We start from the raw sequence: 18,150 nt of genomic DNA, 5'->3' as shown, positions 1-18,150 counted from the left end.
AAGGAGCCACAGCCCTTCCTTGGTCCTAAAAAGTACAGAGCCACCTCCCTAGGCTGCCGGGTTGGAAGTGTTAGACTTCCATTCCTGACAGTAGAATCCAGGGCACAGCTGCATCCCCCTTACCAGCCTGAAAACCTGGCAGAGTACGTGCCGAAAGCATCCAGTCTGGTTTTCAAAATGAGAAGCCGCACGCGTGCTGCGGAAGGACCTGAGGCCCTTGGCTAGGCAACAAGAGTGTTTGTATTTGACTGTGTATATATGTTCCAGCCACTCGATGGTGGCCAGGGCTTTCAGCTTTCACTACATTTCTGGATGCAGAGAGAGTCCTGCCTCCTCCCAAGCAGGAGTCAGAAAAAAGCAGGTCTGCAGAGTAGGGCTCCCACACCCTGGCTAAGGCTTCTGATACATAATTCAAGAGGGGAGAAAAGAGTTTCCTGGTTCTGTGTGCTGCATGGAGTGATTCTTTTCTCTCTCTCCCTCGCCCCCTGCCCCCGCCCCCCCCCCCCCCCCCCCCGTGGAACACAGCTATGGTCTGCATCCTCCGTGTTCCTCTGTGTGTGTGCTACAATGACTTTCAATTCCTGATGTCTTTGAGGTTTGATTTGTGAGCACAGCAGAGCAGGGACAATAGGCTGGGCTCATTCGCATGGGTTTAATGCTGATGACGGGTTTGAGGATTTTCTTGTTTGTTTGTGGTATTTTCGCATTTGGGAAAGGAATGCAGCTAAGAACACCCTTTCTTCTACAGTGTCTCCCACTGCCCCTTTCCAGCCTACAGCTCTCTGTGTTCCAGGCAATAGGAGAAAACCATACGACCCATTTGTACAACCCTGTCCTGTTTGAGATGCCTCTTTGCATCTTGGTCTTGCCTGCCAATGAAACACAATCTTAGCTCCAGACTTCTGAAGAGGAATGAAGTATTTCTCCCCTGACGGGTGTTTCGTTTTCACACATCAGACCTTTCTACTCACGGATAAGATGCTTAGTTGTGAAATCTGAGAGTAGGACACTGGAGTCTGTTTTTATTTGAACCACTTGACTACTGACCCAAATCATAAGTCCCAGTGGATAGTGAGGTAAAGGAGAGCCGTCAGGACTGGCAGCAGCCTGAGTTAGCAGGAATGCATCCGTCACCAAGATAAAGAATATGTGAGCCACGCTGGAGGGGAAGCAGAGTAGCTCAGATCATGCAAATCCTCTGTCAGTCAGATAATAGGAGTGAACATAAGTAATATCTCCTAAGGGTGTATGTGTGTGTATGTGTGTGTGTGTGTGTTGTGTATGTGCATGTATGTGCATGTGTGTGTGAGATAATGATCTGTTTATAATCATAGGTGAAGAAAGTTTTCATAAATGAAAATCAAGAGACACACTTGGCTAAAACCTGTGTCATGATAGACCATAAAATCATGCATTCTGTTAGCTCACAGTGGCAAGGAGAGATAACACTCAGCTAGAGTCTCTCTCTCTCTCTCTCTCTCTCTCTCTCTCTCTCTCTCTCTCTCTCTCTCTCTCTCTCTCTCATTGTTTTTAAACCTACTTCAGAAATACTTTCAGAGAGACATCTTTACCTCCCATTTTTGCCCTCCTCTCTTAAACTCGACTGTCGATAGCTAGAACACAGACACCCGAGCCTGTGAAATTGTGATAGGAAACCTAAGAATTTAGGGTCAGTCATTCAGTCCCAGACTGCAAGGTGGGACAAAATGCACGATGCAAGGAAGATAGGTGACCTCAAACAGGGGAACCCTGGTTTACCTGTAAATCTCAAACCCCTCTCTTATCCCTGCAGTCTTGGCAAATCTGAAGGCATCACTGGATCCATAAGTAGTTAAGTGTATGCTTAATGTCACTCTCTGCATGGTGGGTCAGGGCTGGTTTCTGCTATTTGGTATCAATGCAGCTATTGTCTCAATTGCCAGAGGAGAGGGTACCAAGTCTTTTACCTGAACTTGCCTTTTCCTTTTATATGTGCCTTGACTCTACAGAGTCCCATAGGATGTTAAGAACGTCACAGGTATGTCATAGGAAGTAGGATTAGACCCTCCAAGCTGTCCCTTTCTGACCTGAGTCTACTCAGCACCCTTCAGTCCTCTCCTACTCCTACTTGACCTGGACAAACATGAAATGACTCTCATTAATTAAACACAATCTATTATTCTTTCAGGACTTTTCCCAGATGACCTACAGCTCACTGCGACTACTTCCCCAAGGACGCTGAGACAATTCTGGAACCTGTGAAATAAATAACTTGCTTTCTTTCTTTGCTTTGCTTTTTCTTTAACAGACTTTGAGATTGACCTGGATTGACTTCTGGGCCTTGACAGAAATACCTTTCACTTTTAAAGTGTTCGTGCTCCTTGGTGTGGTATTAATACGCAATGTGGCAACTGTATCTAATGCTTACAGTGTTGTTAACTAAATGCGCTATATAGTTTGTTATTCTCCTTTTGGGCAGTATGGCTGCTCTCCCAGTGTTTCCTATATAAGCTGCTAATTTAATTTGATTTCTCCTTTTATTTAGTCTGTGATTTTGTTGTTGATTTTTTTCTCCCTGCCCATTGTTTACATCAGTTTTTAATTTTTTTGTATTTTTCATGTGACCTCCTCCACTTTCCTTTCAACCAATCATGTGCGTGCGTATCATGTGACTTTGTCATGTGGCTTGCATGGTGCTGATGATGTCGTCCACGCTGGTGAACAGAAGGTAAAACTCTTTGTTCTGATTAGAGGAATAAACCTGGAACCAGAGCCTGGCACACATTTCTTCCTGCCTCAGATATATTCAGCAAAGCCATTTGAAAGATTTACCCTTGCTCTCAATTCATGTCTAGAATTCAACAGTCCTTGCAGCCTTGACATGGCAATTTGCCAGCCTTTGGTTTAATATTTTCCCTCAAGAAATCTGGTCACACCAACTGCCCTCTCAGGGAAGCCATGATAGCCACAGTACAGGTTGGGAACTTGAATTTTTAACAGGCTTCACAAGCATTATTTCCCAGAAATATGCTTTGAAAATTAGCCTTGTTGCTTAACTTTATACTCCGTAGCTCCATAAACCACAATTTCTCCAGAATGAGTCGCAGCCCCTGTGGAAATATTTTGCAACCTTGAAATGCTCCAGAAAGAGAGATAGATCTGTGCAAAGGTTGCACTCCCGTAAAAGCAGCAAGTGCTTCCTAAAATTTGCATAAATGGAGGACTTTCTGAAATGAGAATTTGGATTGATGACTGAGGTGTCACTTTTCAAGAGTGGCCCTCCCCCAGGCAGGAGGCACAAATCAAGCAAAAGTCACTCGGCAATTAACAGTGACTGGAAGTCTCCATGTAATCAAGAAGCATATGATTGACCCTTACAGAAAAGGAAATAAAATTATAGCTTGATGAAGCGCATAACGGTGACGAAATAATTAGTTAATATTGTGCCTGTCACAACCTTGTGAAAACATTCCTCACTCACCATCGAGAGAGATGGAGGCGTTTGCTCTCGGCTCCCCCCACTAAAAATCAGCCCTATTCAGAGCCTCCCCTGGGAGTCACAGGCATTCTGTTCTCTCCTAACTGTAAAGTTTTACTTCACATCACACCCTAAAGACACATACAGGCTGCACTGATCACGTAGCCAGACTAACACCAATAACCTCCCGGTGTGCCTGCGCATGCAAGAGCCTCCCTTCCATTTGGCCTCACTTCTCTGAGAACTGATTGGGTGACATCCACACAGTCGGAACTTCAATATGTTGTCTTGCATGGTCTCTCTTCCTGGTCTGTCCTCTGAGTCACAATCCCCATGTGTGTTGCCCTGTCTATACCCCTTTCCTCATGCGTCCACTTGCACAAAGATGTCTTCCTCTTTGTAGCTGTGGCAGCATCCTAATCTAGTCCCATTTACACCTAGACTCCTGGACATGCAGAGGAAGCCCCTTCATTTCCAACAATGAGTTGTTTGATATTTTATACGGTATGCAACAAAAATAGCAATGTTCCTTAAAAAAAAAAGAAAAGAACCTTACAAACTGCAGTCCTAATTTGATCTATGCTAAAAATTGACTTTGAATCTATCATTCATTGGACAGAGAACATTGGGAGCTTAAGATTGCTACATTTTTTAAGAATTTGCAACCCCTCACCCCAAATATAGTGATCGTTTACATTTTCCTAAGTTGACTACCAGCAGTGATAGACTTCTTTAAGACTCATGATGACCGCTAAGTAGCTGGTGTTCTAGGGGGAAAAAAAAAAAAAAAAAAAAAAAAAACCCGGGACTTCCCTGTGAGATACTAAGTGTGTGCAGTATCTGAAGCCTGAATTTGAGATTTGTTTATTTTTTAAGACAAAGCCAGCTATTTCAGTGCAATACTGTAATTCAGGATGAAGTAAAATACAATGGTGACAGCAAACAAATTTGTTGACAACAGGGGGGCAGCCTCTCTTCAGGACCCGTAATCAAGGCCAAAAATTTGGTGGCAAATGTTTCCTAAAGTCATTCAAAAACACACCTCAGTGCTGACCGTAGCTGTCAATTTAAAGATACAGTCACTGTGAGCCTCATAGGAGTCCAGGCTGCGGCTGCCGCTCACCGCGTTCCCACGCATTTCAATCCCTCTCCTGTCATCTGAAAAGGGTAAGCAAAAGACTTGCATTTCAGTGAACAACCATCAGGACGAACTTTTAACTAAACAGAAAAAGGTGGGGGGGGGGGGAGAAGAGATTGAAGAGGTTAGGGGCAGGAGAATGAAGCTTTGTTAAGGGCAGTCCCCACTCCTTTCCCTGGTCATTAGGAAGGACATAAGTGACTAGGGCCTGAGTTCAAATTATTTAAATACACTAGCAGTGGCTCTCTTGTTAGTGGAGTGTATAGCTAATGAAAGCAGATGCTTCCTGTTCTGCCCTCTGTCTGTCTCTTCCCACCCAACATTGCCCGGATGCATCTAACACACACTGGATCCTTTACCCATAGTGATTTACTATGTCCTGAAAACACTGAATGAAAGAGAAGAGAGATTAAGACAGGGACTGAAGGCCATCTCCCATCATCAACTAGCTTTGATGGGGTAGACAGGTAAGCTTAAACACTGCCCCAGGACAGCAGGAATGACTTTGTTGGGGGGGGGGGGTGAACTGAACTCTGTCCTGTGCAAGCTAACATGCCCCTGTGTCTCCTCGGAGCTTGAGGTGCCTCCACAGAGAAGTGACTTCAGAGGTCATTGTCCAAGGACTCTGTAAATGGGACTGCCCATTTCCCACCCTCAGCATGAGTGTGACAAGCCCGCCGTACTCCTTCTGTCACTGTGTTGCATGTCTGAGCATGGCTCCCTTTACGCCCATTCATAATGATCTTTTCTTTTCTTTCTTTCTTTTTTTTCTTTAGCTACTGACCCTGACTTGTATTAGGCAATGCTGGTTCTGATGAACTAAATTCTTTAACACCCACTCTTCCTTCTTAGATTGAAAACATCACTAACCACCCCTTCCACACCCTCCTCTATTTATTTATTTATTATGTTTTTTTACAGCTGTGTGTTTGGAGCCTCGGCCTCTGGCAGGTCGACACAGACTTTCCACCAACCTTTCTGCTCTAATTGCCTTTGTTCCAAAGGATCCTCCCACACTGGCGGCTCCCAGGGTAGAGAAGTAGCAGGAAAGGTTCTCAGAGCCAGGCTGTGGTGTATTCTCACCCGGAAACCTTTGGGGAGCTCACTAATATCCACACTGATGCCTGCAAACTAGCAAAGCTGTGTACTCGCCCCCTTGTGGCACAGAGGCGGGAGTTCACTGGGTCATAGTTATTTCTGTCCTAATTTCCTCAGCCTGGGTTAACCCCCATAACCACAAGCCAAACCTTCATGGTCTTTTTTTTTTTTTTTTTTAAAGGACAATGAAACAAACATAATTGGTCAATTAATCCGTTGGTGCTTTCATGCCACCCACAAGAAGGGATTCGGTGTTTTTGTGGTTCAGTCTGTCAGAGTTCATTTGTTGCTGTCTAATTTGCATTTTGTGCTGTCATTCAAACCCCTCCCTTCTGCCCCCAACACACATTCATAGTTCCTAAGAGAACTGAGACCAGGCCAGACTTGCCACCAGGTGTCTCAATGAGCTCGGCCCCAAGAAGTTCAATCTCCTTTGTCTGTTACAACCTAAGGAATTGAGACTGGAGAGGTGGCTCAGTGGTTAAGTCCACTGGCTGCTCATGCAAAGGACCTGGGTTCCATTCCCAGTGCCTACATGGTAGCTCACAACCATCTGGAATCCCAGTCTTAGGGTATCTGATGACTTCCTTATGCACAAGCACTTGCATGGTACACATGACATATGTTTAGCTGAAATACCCACACACATCTTAAATTAATAAAACCCGAGGAACTGGCCACATCCCTACCCACACATTTTATTTATATTGAAGTATCCCCCTGAAGCCAGGGACTCAGGTGGCAAAGATCAGGCCACTTTTGGACAAGCATATCCTTAACCCCAAAGAAAAAGAACACTTGTCTCCAGGGACCTCGTTTGGGGTGAACAATGCTGAAGACAAATTGGCACCTTTGTCTTTAACATAACTGTACTAAGCTTTAGAAGTATGAGAAATCTAGGAGGGGACCTCACATCTTCCCCTCCCCCCTCTATCCCCCCCCCCCCCCCCCCCCCGATCACCCAAAGAAGTGTCAGGGAGAATTAGAAGGACTGGGAGCAGACACAGCCTACATCACATTAGAGTCAGTCATTTCACATCTCTAGCTAAAAGACTCCATTTCAGGAAGGAGAATTAGTGGCCTAATCACTCTAAATCCCGATTCCCCAAGGCAATTTGCTAATCCCCAAAGGACCTGTCAATACTGTTCCTTGATGGAACCGTAATGTGTCTAAGCTGGAGACATGAAATAGGCTTCCCATGTGAATAGGGAAATCATATATTTTGGACTTTTATATAGAGGATGATAATAATAATAATAATAATAATAATAATAATAATAATAATAATAATAATAATGATAATGATAATAATGTCTACCCAAGATAAAAATTGCTGGTAAGAAATAACTAAGCAAAGGAGATGGGAGTCGGAATAAGTAAAATGAGCAAAATATCAAATGCTATTTGGTAGTTTGTATAGTAGGTCCATCACTAGTTAACCCTGAGTACAGCTGAGACCGTAGCCCTCAGTGCACATCTGAGAGACAGCGAACAAGGGCTGGAGAGCTCACTGGGCAGTCAAGAGTACTGCATTTGCAGATGACTCAAGTTAGTCCCAGCATCCACCCTAGGCAGTTCACAACCACCTCTAACTCCAGCTCCAGAGGACCTGACAGCCTCTACTGACCTCTGTGGTCACCTGCGCTTATGTGTACCAATCCTCACGCAGACACATGCACGCATGCGTAGTTAAAGTGAGTGAGCAAAGAACAGGGATGGAGCCTTTGATGGGCGGCTTGGCCCCTTGGTCTTCCCTGCACTGCATACCGTTGGTGTCGGGCTTCCTGGTGTGGAACAGAGAATCTTGCTCTCCTCTCACAGCTCACAGATGCTTTGCCACACCCCGAGCTTGCTATGATTTTTGCTGTAAAGGCTTTCCCCCCTCCAGGCCCTGGTTGATGAGAGGAAAGGCATACAGCCGACTCAGGCTTAAGGAAGGACCCAGAAGCTCGGTAATTCCAAAGAAAGAGCCTGTAATCTCCATGGCCGGAACTATACGTTTCTAGGCGGGCACTCATAGGCCTGTCCATGGTGAATCTGACAGTCCTTGGGTCTTTTTCATATGATTTCTTCCTTGCATGCATGGCCTATGTTCTGCTGGAAAATATCAGAACTGTCCAGAATTTCATATTTGTTATTGTCAAGGTTTTATTTTTAAAGTAGTGCTGCATTCAGCTTTAACATAAAATATTTGAGGGGAAAAATTAAATCCTAGATGAAGCTAAACTCAAAGGGTATAATTAACCCCAGGGGTCTTCTTAAAGCGACATGCCCATGGCTGATGAATGGCAAACCAACATTTACAAATAATTACAATATTGGTTTTTCTGAAATTGCCCGTAATGATTTCAATCAAAGCCACAGCCACCCCAGAACCATGGGACCCCCCCCCCTCAAATCATTTCCTCAGCTAATGTGTTCAATTAAGCAGTGAGCCTCTTTAATGCTGAGGTCACATGCCTCTGCAATGTCCTCTTCCTCATCAAGCTAGGCTTTGTGAAGAAAGGAAAGATTTGTTAGCACCATTCCTAATCTATAATGAAAAGCAGACAGCAAGCATTTGAAGGTGCAGAAGACAACTGATTTAACAACTGCTTTTCCCAGTCTTCATGTACTTGCAAAAACTTGTAGGGCCACCAAATTGGCCCAAAGTTCCATGGTAGTTGAAAATAATCTTCCTTCAAGCATATTGTCACAGGAAAGGTTATACTACTGTTCAAGGACCCCACTACCTTTTTAATGATCATACCTATAATTTGTTTTCATTTTACTAAAGGAAATAATCATCTCTCATTCACCTTTGAGATATCATCGCCTGACAGACAACTTATAGACCTCAGTACAACATATATTTGTATTATTGATCATAGGTAAAGCTTTCTAAAGGATAAGCTAAATACTATATGATATAAAATGCTCTGAAGTCCAAGCGAAAATAAATGTGTATCAGGGTAACCTTGTCAGATAGAATGAGACAGCTGGTTCTCTTCTTCTGGATTTGGAAAACATTAGATTTGTGGTACAGTGTTTAAGGGTTGTTTTGAGATTCTAATTATAGACATATATTTTTCTGAAACAAATCCAGATAAGACCGCCAGCAGGATTGCTGGGATCTTCAGGCACTCTGGGAAGAACTATCCGCTCATTCACATGCCTTTAAAGGGGCTTGGAACTCTCTTTACAAAGACAAGACTTTTTTTTTTTTTTTTTAAAGGAAACTTTGCAAAATTGTAAAGCAAGAAGTTGAAAACTGTGTGTCTTTGAGATATGGAGCTGTTGATCTTAGGGTGTGTCTCCTGAAAAAAAAAAAAAAAGTGAAAGGCCATTGGTTGTGTTCTCCACCCTCTTGGAGTTGTGAGAACTAGTCAAGGAAGAGTTGGTAACTTCCCCAAATCCACCCATGCTTGGATGGCAGAGGTGGAAGGGGCCTGCATTTGATCCTGTGCCCCTTTCTGCAAGGATGGAGACAGAGTGAGGCAGTGACGCAGATGAAGCTTCATACCTCCTACGGAGCAGAGTTCACAGGACGTGTCACAGGACGTGTTAAAGGCTTTGGTTGTGCTTTGAGTATCCACCGTGCTCCATTCTAGAAGGGAATGGTGAGGAGGGTTCAACGAGGCAGCTGGTGGACACCCCTCCACCTCACTCCAAAGAGGCCTCAGGCAAAGCCCCAGTTCTTCACCTGTCTGGTGACTCTCCTCCTTCCTCGGGAGGCGTCCAACACAGTCCAGGTTGTGATTCTCAGCCCAGAAAGCTATAATGTCGTTTCTACTCAGTCCTGGCCAGCAGCGATCTCAGTTAGCTTAGGACTCAGGGTTTCCTGGCAAGGGGCACTTTCAATGCTGAAACCTTGGGTGTCTGAAGATCCCCGGGATGAGCTGGTCACCTTAATTCTGTCAGAGAATAGAACCAGTGGAGTTCTCTCATGGCTCCCTCAGCATTTGTGGAAATCTACTACTCAGAGGCCCTGCCCTATTCTAAACTAAACTCCACTTTGAGTCCCACTGGACATTTACAAGGGTGTAAATACAATTGACTTCTTGCCTAAGATGATAGAAAAGCCCAAAGGAATTTGAAAGGCCTACATAGATTGGCAAATCCAAACAAACTCTAAATGGTTTCCTCTAAATATCTGAGGACAGTAGCTGCATTCTAGCTTTAAAACCAGGACAAGTACTCTTCTAAAAGCCTAGTCATCATTGCATTCTGTTTTGTTTCGTTTTTGTGTTTCTTAAGTCCCCAACCATAGAACAGATCTCATCCTTCAGACGTCAAGATGATGAGTCCTCCCTGCTGCAGTAGTCATTCAACCGCATTCTTTCTGGGTCTCAAAGCATACCCGTGCACACATCTCCCCAAGAGGTCTTATTGACAGCAGGGCTCTGGGTTGCTAAGCAGCTCCAGCTGATGTGCATGCTACACCTCAGGGGACGCCTCGTAGGGCTCTGGGTGCCTTGTTCTCTCTGCTTCTACCCTTGCACCCAAGGGAAGGAGATCCCAACAACTGAACAAGGAGACCAGGCTAAACTCCAGCTTTGCCAGCAGCCTTCCACTTATGGCTAAGGGTGCAATGTGAGGCAATCAGCTTCTCTCCCTAGTGGCAAGTCACATCCTGGCTCTCCCGTCAGCCTCCCAGAGAGATAAAGAGATACATTACAGAGTCTGGTCCTTCGTAGATGCCCTGGTTCCTCACAAGTATGGGGTTTTAATTTCAACCCTATATTATGGTTCCTTGCCTGTTCCTTCAGTGCACCTGTGCAGCATCCCATAGAGTCAGTCAGCATCACACTACAGAGCCATCATGGTGCTGTCTGGCTTATTACACAAAGGTCCATCTTCCTTCTCTCACTTGGATTCACAATGCTACCATCCAAGTGAGCATAAACGCCAAATGAGGAGAGCCAAGAAGCGTTATTTTTCTTATTGTAAAATGCTAAAGCTATTCCTCCCGCCCCCACGAAGAAAAAGACTGCAGTGAATGTTGCTTTAATGCATTAAGGAGCCAGAGATTCTCTCACTTGACTGAGCTATAAATGTAGTTGCATTCACAGGAAACTTGCCTATGGCAATTGGTGTTTTATTTAGCCACAACTGGAAACGTATTTTTAAGTGATCCTAAGCAATAAAATTTAATTCATGAAAAGCTAGTCACAGGACCACAGCATTATTCACTCCCATCAATGACCAAGCCCTCGGGACTCCAGGGTGAGTTACGATGTACCCAGGGATAAAAATGCAGGCCTGTTCTGAAAGTAATTCTGTGTCTTTAAATTCCCTATTCAGACCTTCTCACATTTGCCCATATTTCAGGCACTCTGTCAACATATGTCGGGTTTATAGAAATCAACCCTGTGGAGTTGGGGGAAGAAATGTGAACAGCAGTGAGAGAGGTGGGGAGAGACCTGTGCTCACGGGGAGCTTTTTCCAGAGCATTCTCACCAAGTACCCTCAGCTAAGACTGAACGAGGCAGCCAAGCAGGGTTCAGAGTTCCAAGCTCATTGCTTCTTAACCATTTGAATTTCTGAAAAAAAGCAAGAAAAGTGCCCAGTCCTATCACATCTCTCTATCCCATTTTGACTTTTATCACTCTGTGGACCCAGATCTCATGAAAATTCACTGGCTATTTCAGGGGAACCCAGTGCACCCAAGCTGGAAGGGCAGATGGGAGAGGATGGGAACTCCATCAAGGTGAACCTGATCAAGCAGGATGACGGAGGCTCCCCCATCAGACACTATCTGGTCAAGTACCGAGCGGTGAGTAGCCTCCATCTTCTGTCGCCCCGCCCTGCAACACACACCCTGGCACCCTGGTGCCTACCTTGTTGAATCAAGAACTCAGGAATCCCAGGTGATGTGAGGGGTAGGACAGGGTCCCACCATGCATCTTGCAGAAGACTCTTGGAACTTTAGTCAAGGTTTTAAGTCCCAAGACTGACCTACAGCTGATAGATAGGCCACGCCCACAGCAGGACCATTTGAGAACTTCTACCAGACTGAGATGGTGATGACAGCGTCACTGTAACTTTTCTGGTTCCTTCAGTTTTTCTACCAAGTGTTGTTTCAATAATCTAAGACTTCCGTGCAAACATGTTACACTGTCGTCTGACAGCCACCACTTTTGAGCAAGCGTGTGCATTGGAGCAGATGCAGTATCCAGACAGATTTCCTGCAGGGAACCTATGAATTGGGCGTGGCAGTTAGCCCCCACATTGCAGATGAAGCAACCAGAGCTGCAGTAGCAGTAACTGATGGTCTCACACATATGGCTGAGGCCGAGCATGTAGCTCAGGAACCCAGGCTGTCACTTGACTTACTTCAGGATCCTAAGCTGGATCCCTTGCCTGAGCTTCTCAGCGCCTCAGCTGGCCTTAACTGCCACGAATCAGCTTGACTCCGTGCTTCCCCTTTAGGCTCACTTGTCACCTATCTAAGATGGCTACTGTTCCCTCATTCATCACCGACCCCCAAACTGAGACTAACTCTCTCCTTTTCTAGTCTCGTAATGGCATTGGGCCAGCAGGTGCCGGGGACCAGGGCAGTCTCTGGACACTGGGGGTAGCCCGTTACTAAGATTCCATAGTAGTTGGAGATCATGAACCAGAGAGCAGCTTGCTTTCTCCAGGAAGCCCCAAATAAGGCTTTTCCCAGGAGGCTGCTCATTCCCTGCCTCTCCTGGGAACAGCATCCATGGAAACAGCCCATGGGTCGAAGCATGAAGCCCACCAGGCATGCACACCCTGCAGCCTGGGGAACAGACCTTTATTTACTCAGCTTTCTCAAAGAAGTCAGATATGAGATGTCAGAGTAGGGGGTGTTCCTTAAAGGCCAGTCCACACATAACGACTGAAATGGAGGTCCTGTGGTTTCCTTATAGCAGGGAGGGGTGCCAGGACTTGCCAGATGGCTTGGAATAGCTTGCTCAGAGCAGGTGGAGTAGGAGCAGCCTACTTGGAGTAGAGTAAAATACCTCTGGCTACTATGAGCCTGAATGATATCAAACTCCAGCTTTGCCATTTGCCAGCATGTTACCTGAAGAACAGATAATCTCATCTTCCCAGATTTCAATTTCTCTATCTACAAAACGGGAATGACATAACTGATGCTGCCAGATTAGTTACAAGATCCCAAAATGGTTCTGGACACTTTGGAAACCTCTTCAAATGGCAACCAGGGTGCAGAGCCCAGGTGGAAATCGCACTTGTAAGGAGACGATCTCCATGTGTGCCTGCCTGAACAGTCACTGCAGCCATGCTTAACAGACAGAAACAAGGTGCTGAGCTAGTTTAGATTCCTGCGACTTTAAGCATCCCCCCTGTCACTTTGAAGCTTAGTGTTTGCTAAATGCAATCACACATTATTAATATGTATTACATAGCATAAAGTTTGCTTTCCTGCGTGTTTGCTATATCGCCTGGTTGTCCCTTTTGTAATGATGTTTGCCGAGGAAGACAGAGAAGGAAGAGCAAAGAGAGGCAGCTCAGCGTCTTTGTTTTAAATTAAAACAGCACCATAGCAACGTTGCAAAGCTAACTTTAGGGCACAGCCCAGGCTGCGTGGCTCCATTAGAGGACAGGAGAATTGCCTCTGAGCATTTCCCCCCACAGCATCCACAGCCTTGGAGTGAGCACTCCCGTGTACCCCCAGCCCCAGGCCAGGACCTGTCATGGTCACTGGACCACCTCTTAGCTGACACACTGCCATGTTCTACCCCCCTGTTCACTAAACATTTGTGAAACCTCCTGGGGTCCCCAGGATATACCTGAAGCACATTTGGCTTCTGAAAAGGCCAAGGACTGTGAAGTGACAGGCTTGGAAACTAAAACGCCATGTGAAGACGTATCAGGTGGACTTGAGGCCTCTCCCACACTGTTTCGTTATGGAGGTGGTTGCCTGGCAATCAGTGGCTTTGGGAACTCCTTTCCAGCTCAAACTCATTGGTAAACATGGATGATATACCTAGAGGGTAGGATAGGTGAAAAATGTGGAATGCCCAGAAATTTGCATCTCTTCTTATGCCCTGTATCCTTATGACCCTGTGTTTGCTAGGCACAGTGGGATACTCCATGTGGGCCCCGTGAGCATCCCAGCTTTGGGCCTCACATGTTCAGCCACAATGAGGCCAGACCACACTGCAGAATGTAGAAAAACCCAGTTCAGTTTAATACACGCTTTCTGGGCTCCCTGTTAGGAAAGGGGAAATGCCGTGTGGGGCTTGAACAGGCTGTGCTCCAACCTTGAGTATAGGGTGACTTTTGTGAAGTCACCTGACCTATTGCTCATGTCTCGGAAGTGATGCCCAGCAGCTTTGATGTACAGATGTAGTGGGAAAGGGTGTAGGTAGCCTTCAGTGCACCGCCTGGCCATCAGAAGCTACTCAATATATGAGGCTTTACACTTCCAGTAAAACAGAAATCGACATAATATTCACCTGTCACAATGTGGGCAGCATTTTGAAATATGAAAAGAAACATTGGTTTTAACTCCTCTAAGAAATCTTTATACCAGCCGGGCGTGGTGGCGCATGCCTTTAATCCCAGCACTCGGGAGGCAGAGGCAGGCGGATCGCTGTGAGTTCGAGGCCAGCCTGGTCTACAAAGTGAGTCCAGGATGGCCAAGGCTACACAGAGAAACCCTGTCTCGAAAAACCAAAAAAAAAAAAAAAAAAAAAAAAAAAGAAAGAAATCTTTATACCATCTACCCAGCATTCCAGAGTATATGGTAGATATGGCAAGAAAGGGCCAGTCCTGAATTTAGTGAGACAATGGAGTTAGAACCATTCCACACTGGCGTTCACTACTGTTGATGATGACAAGCATACTAGGTGGGTCTCCCAATATGGAGAATCCAACTGGTTCCCATGGTTTTCTATCCCCCCCTCCCCCCCGAGTCTGTGTCTCCTAGCCAGTCTCCCCAACATTCTCACTGAATCTCCTTGGTGTCTTCTGTCCTTCCTGCCAATTGTTCCCAGAAGCTCGCCTCCGAGTGGAAACCGGAAATCAGGCTCCCGTCCGGCAGTGACCACGTCATGCTCAAGTCCCTGGACTGGAACGCCGAGTATGAAGTATATGTGGTAGCTGAGAATCAGCAAGGAAAATCCAAGGCAGCTCATTTTGTCTTCAGGACCTCAGCCCAGCCCACAGCCATCCCAGGTACAGCCATGTCTGTTTTCTGTCCGTTTCCCGCCCCCCGCCCCGCCCCCCCGCGCTTTGAATTAATGCACACAAGCCACGCCTCCTAATGCGCCTGGACAACCCTGACAACTTGCTTGCTTACAGCCATCCTCATGACTGGTTCCTCATGCCAAGCCTAGTTTTGCCTTATCCCCATCTGTGCAGTGGGATGGCATGTACCAGACCCCAGGAGAGTTTTACCAAGCACCCTGGGGGAAAGGTCCTGTCTCGCTTGGCCTTGAAAGACCAATGCTAACCAGTCTATGGGACCCCCTCAAATGGAAAACACCCCAACTCCCGCCTTGCCTTAAATGCTAGTTGAACAAGGATCCTTGACGAGACTTTCTCTGCCATCTGCATTCCATACTAGGACAATGTACCTGGCTTTATGCTGTTTGTATGTTACCCTTGCTTTGGCTGCACAACCATGGTCTAAATCTCTTCTCTCTGGTGGCCCCAAGAGAAGTACTAGATGGTGCCCAGTTAGCTACAAGCTTATCTGTAAAGGGCCTCTCCACTGTGCCAGAGACAAATTGAACCTTTTGAAATGGAGCACGTGGAAAACATAGATACTGGGACACGCCATCAATGAAAGGGCAGCCAGTCTGCTAGACCATGGTAGCAGCACTGCTCCTAGGACATGCAGATTCGTCTCTAGGATCCAGGACCAACTCAAGTGTGGGAATAAAGTGAGAGCCGTGACTTCTGGCCCCATATACCTTGTGCCAGTGGCCAATCCCCCTCATTAGGCAAACGCCTCAGAGAAGACAGCCACTCCTGAGCTGTCACTTCGCCTTTGCAGAGCTAGCCAAATGCCAACCACAGGCAGGAGCTATGGTCATAGATGATACAGGCGCGACCTGCTGCAGAGGGACCCCTATGCTCTCTCATGTTCAGGTGTGGTAGGAAGACAGCCTGGGCAGGCCCATCTTGCCTGCCCTGTCTGGAGCACTTGCTTAGCTGCTGACCTTGGTTGTCAAGCTTGCTCCTCCCAGGAAAGTCAGGCCAGAAGGGGTTAGACAGCCTGCCCCATAGGGTTATATGTGCCAAAGTGGGCAGCAACAGAACAAGAGCTTGGCGTGTGAATCTTTATGGCTGTGTATGAGCGGAGGGTGTATGGGATATGCGCGGAGCCTCGGGCCAGTTGCCAGGTGAGTTTTGAGCTGTAGATTAGAAGCGTCAGTTGGTTGATTGTGTTATGGGGAGGGCTTTCTTGCTCAGCATAGGGTCCTGTGTCTCTATACGCACTGGAAGGAAGTTCTTGGATGTGGCTACAGGACGTTGCCCTCATTGTGGCTCAAGAGGATGTCCAAATGGAGGTGGCCCTGCTTTTCCTCTTGTCTCTCCTTTCCTGTGTTGTTTGGCTAGTTTTTCCTTGGAATTGAGAGTATGACGCACTTGCGTGTCCAGATCCATGCCTCCAAGCCTCTTAGGATTCGACGAATACTGAGGCTTACGTTAAGCCCTTTGCAGCAAGCCATAAACTAGTTCTTCCCCAGCGTTAGACTTGCTGGGCAGCATGCTTGGGTGTGCCAAGCTGGGCACGGCCAGCCCCAGCGTGAGAGTTGCTGGGCAGCATGCTTGGGTGTGTTGTGTTCCCAAACTGGGAACGGCCAGCAACTTTACCTTCTAGGTTTTCAGTGTTGGAGAGAGAAATGCTAGGGAGTTTTCGACCTATAGAGGCCTTGTAGAATATTACCCAGGCTCCTGCTAGATCCAGACAGGGCTAGGAGGACTTGCCTTGTCCCACAGTGACTCCGAGTCTGCTGTCCAAGTGCTAAAAAGGCATAGCTCTGGTTGGACCAGCCTAGCCATCTTATTGGAATTCAAGAACACAACCTCTTTGCACTACAAGGTGGATGTTTGTGGTGGAATTCTGTGATCGGCAGGGTGGTAGAAGGTGAGGTGGTCAGCACCCTGGCACCTGCATGACAGTGGGACTTGTGCAGTAGAAAGACAGGTCGGCTTCGGCTCTCCAGACCCCTGTGTTCCAACCATAGTGCAGCCCTTCACTGCACCTCAGCCTCCACAAGCAAACCCTAGGCACTGAAGGACATACTCGTTGCCTGCTCCTAAGAGGCTTCATCTTAGCGAGAGGCAACACTCTCCTGCTCTGACCCTGCTGTTCTACTGCGGAGGGTCCTGTCCTCTCACTTTACTTTCATTTGCTCGCTGGCCCCATTGCCCCCCCACCCCAAATTAACCTGCTGTGCTGCTTCTGGCATTGCTGAGCTGCTGACCCGGCCTGTGATGTTGACAGAGCACTGAGCTCCTCTAACTTTTGTCAGCCTAACTTACTAAGCTGAATTAACCTTGGATTCTTGTTTTTCCTACATTTGACCTATTTTTCCTTTCTTTTTTTTTTATCTATTTTTTCCTCTGTTTCTGTCTCTGCCTTCTCTTTCCTCCCCTCCCACACCCTTCCTATGTCCGTCGTTACACTTGTCACCTTGGACGTCACTGGAACATCCCCACTGCCACATTTATGTCTCAACAACCACCTTTCCTCTGGGACCCATTTGCTTGACACCTGCAGCTACCTTGGGAGGAAGTTCCACCTCCTACACTTTAGTCTCATTGCTTTTCTCTGTGGTGACTCTTCTTTTGCTCTGTTAGGAACTTGAACACACCAGACACACACACACACACACACACACACACACACACACACACACACACACACACACACACACTGTATTTGCTTAAAATCCCAGTTCTGATGGAAATGATAAATTGTCCCTCTTTGAAAGAACCTATCAGGACCACAGTTGCCAAGCCACAGCCACTGAGAAAGTAATCTGTATGAACAAGAAAGGTCTTGGTGATTGGAAACAGATTCACCTCTTGAGATTTTGCCATTCAGTGATACCTTTCTGTTACTTCCTATGGAGTCTGTCCCCTTTTTAATAGCAGTTTAAAAAAAAAAAAAAAAAGAAGAAGAAGAAGAAGAATTTGAGAGATCTTTCTTCTAATACTATTTTTTAAAACAACATTATGCAAGATTTATGGAGATGTTTCTACTCTCTGCTACTTGTGTTTTTGTTATTGTTCAGACCTAAAATGCAGCAGAGGAAAAAACTCTAGAATTGTAAAGCTTGGCTCAGATTGCTAAGGTCACCACATGTGCCCCTCATCCTAACACTGTGCCCGCTGCCTTCCAATAGGTAGTTAGCTTCCCCTGCATTTAAGTATTTAAGTACCGATGTTGAAAGAGCACACGTGGTGACTTGCCTAAGCACTCTGCTGGCCTGATAGACAAAATTAAACCCCCTGTTGCCTGTGCAG

General features: G+C 46.3%; 1 protein-coding gene across 17 annotated transcripts in view; it reads left to right on the top strand.

The window, feature by feature from the left end:
• The window catches only part of Ncam1 (neural cell adhesion molecule 1), a 297,853-nt gene that overhangs the window by 268,059 nt on the left and 11,644 nt on the right, over window positions 1-18,150 (top strand). For 8 of the 17 annotated variants that reach the window (XM_051156388.1, XM_051156392.1, XM_051156390.1 and 5 more), the window contains 2 exons: window positions 11,325-11,449; window positions 14,667-14,844. In XM_051156388.1, coding sequence (XP_051012345.1) covers window positions 11,325-11,449; window positions 14,667-14,844 — 303 coding nt within the window. Of the gene's footprint in view, window positions 1-11,324; window positions 11,450-14,663; window positions 14,845-17,401; window positions 17,554-18,150 lie in introns of those variants that run through there. The other 9 variants (XM_051156387.1, XM_051156391.1, XM_051156389.1 and 6 more) reach the window with 2 other exon arrangements.

The sequence above is a fragment of the Acomys russatus genome, chromosome 14 (genome assembly GCF_903995435.1).
Source record: "Acomys russatus chromosome 14, mAcoRus1.1, whole genome shotgun sequence".
In the NCBI taxonomy this organism is placed as follows: Eukaryota; Metazoa; Chordata; class Mammalia; order Rodentia; family Muridae; genus Acomys; species Acomys russatus.
Note: the sequence above shows the minus strand (reverse complement) of the source record. Positions and strands in the feature narration are given on the sequence as shown.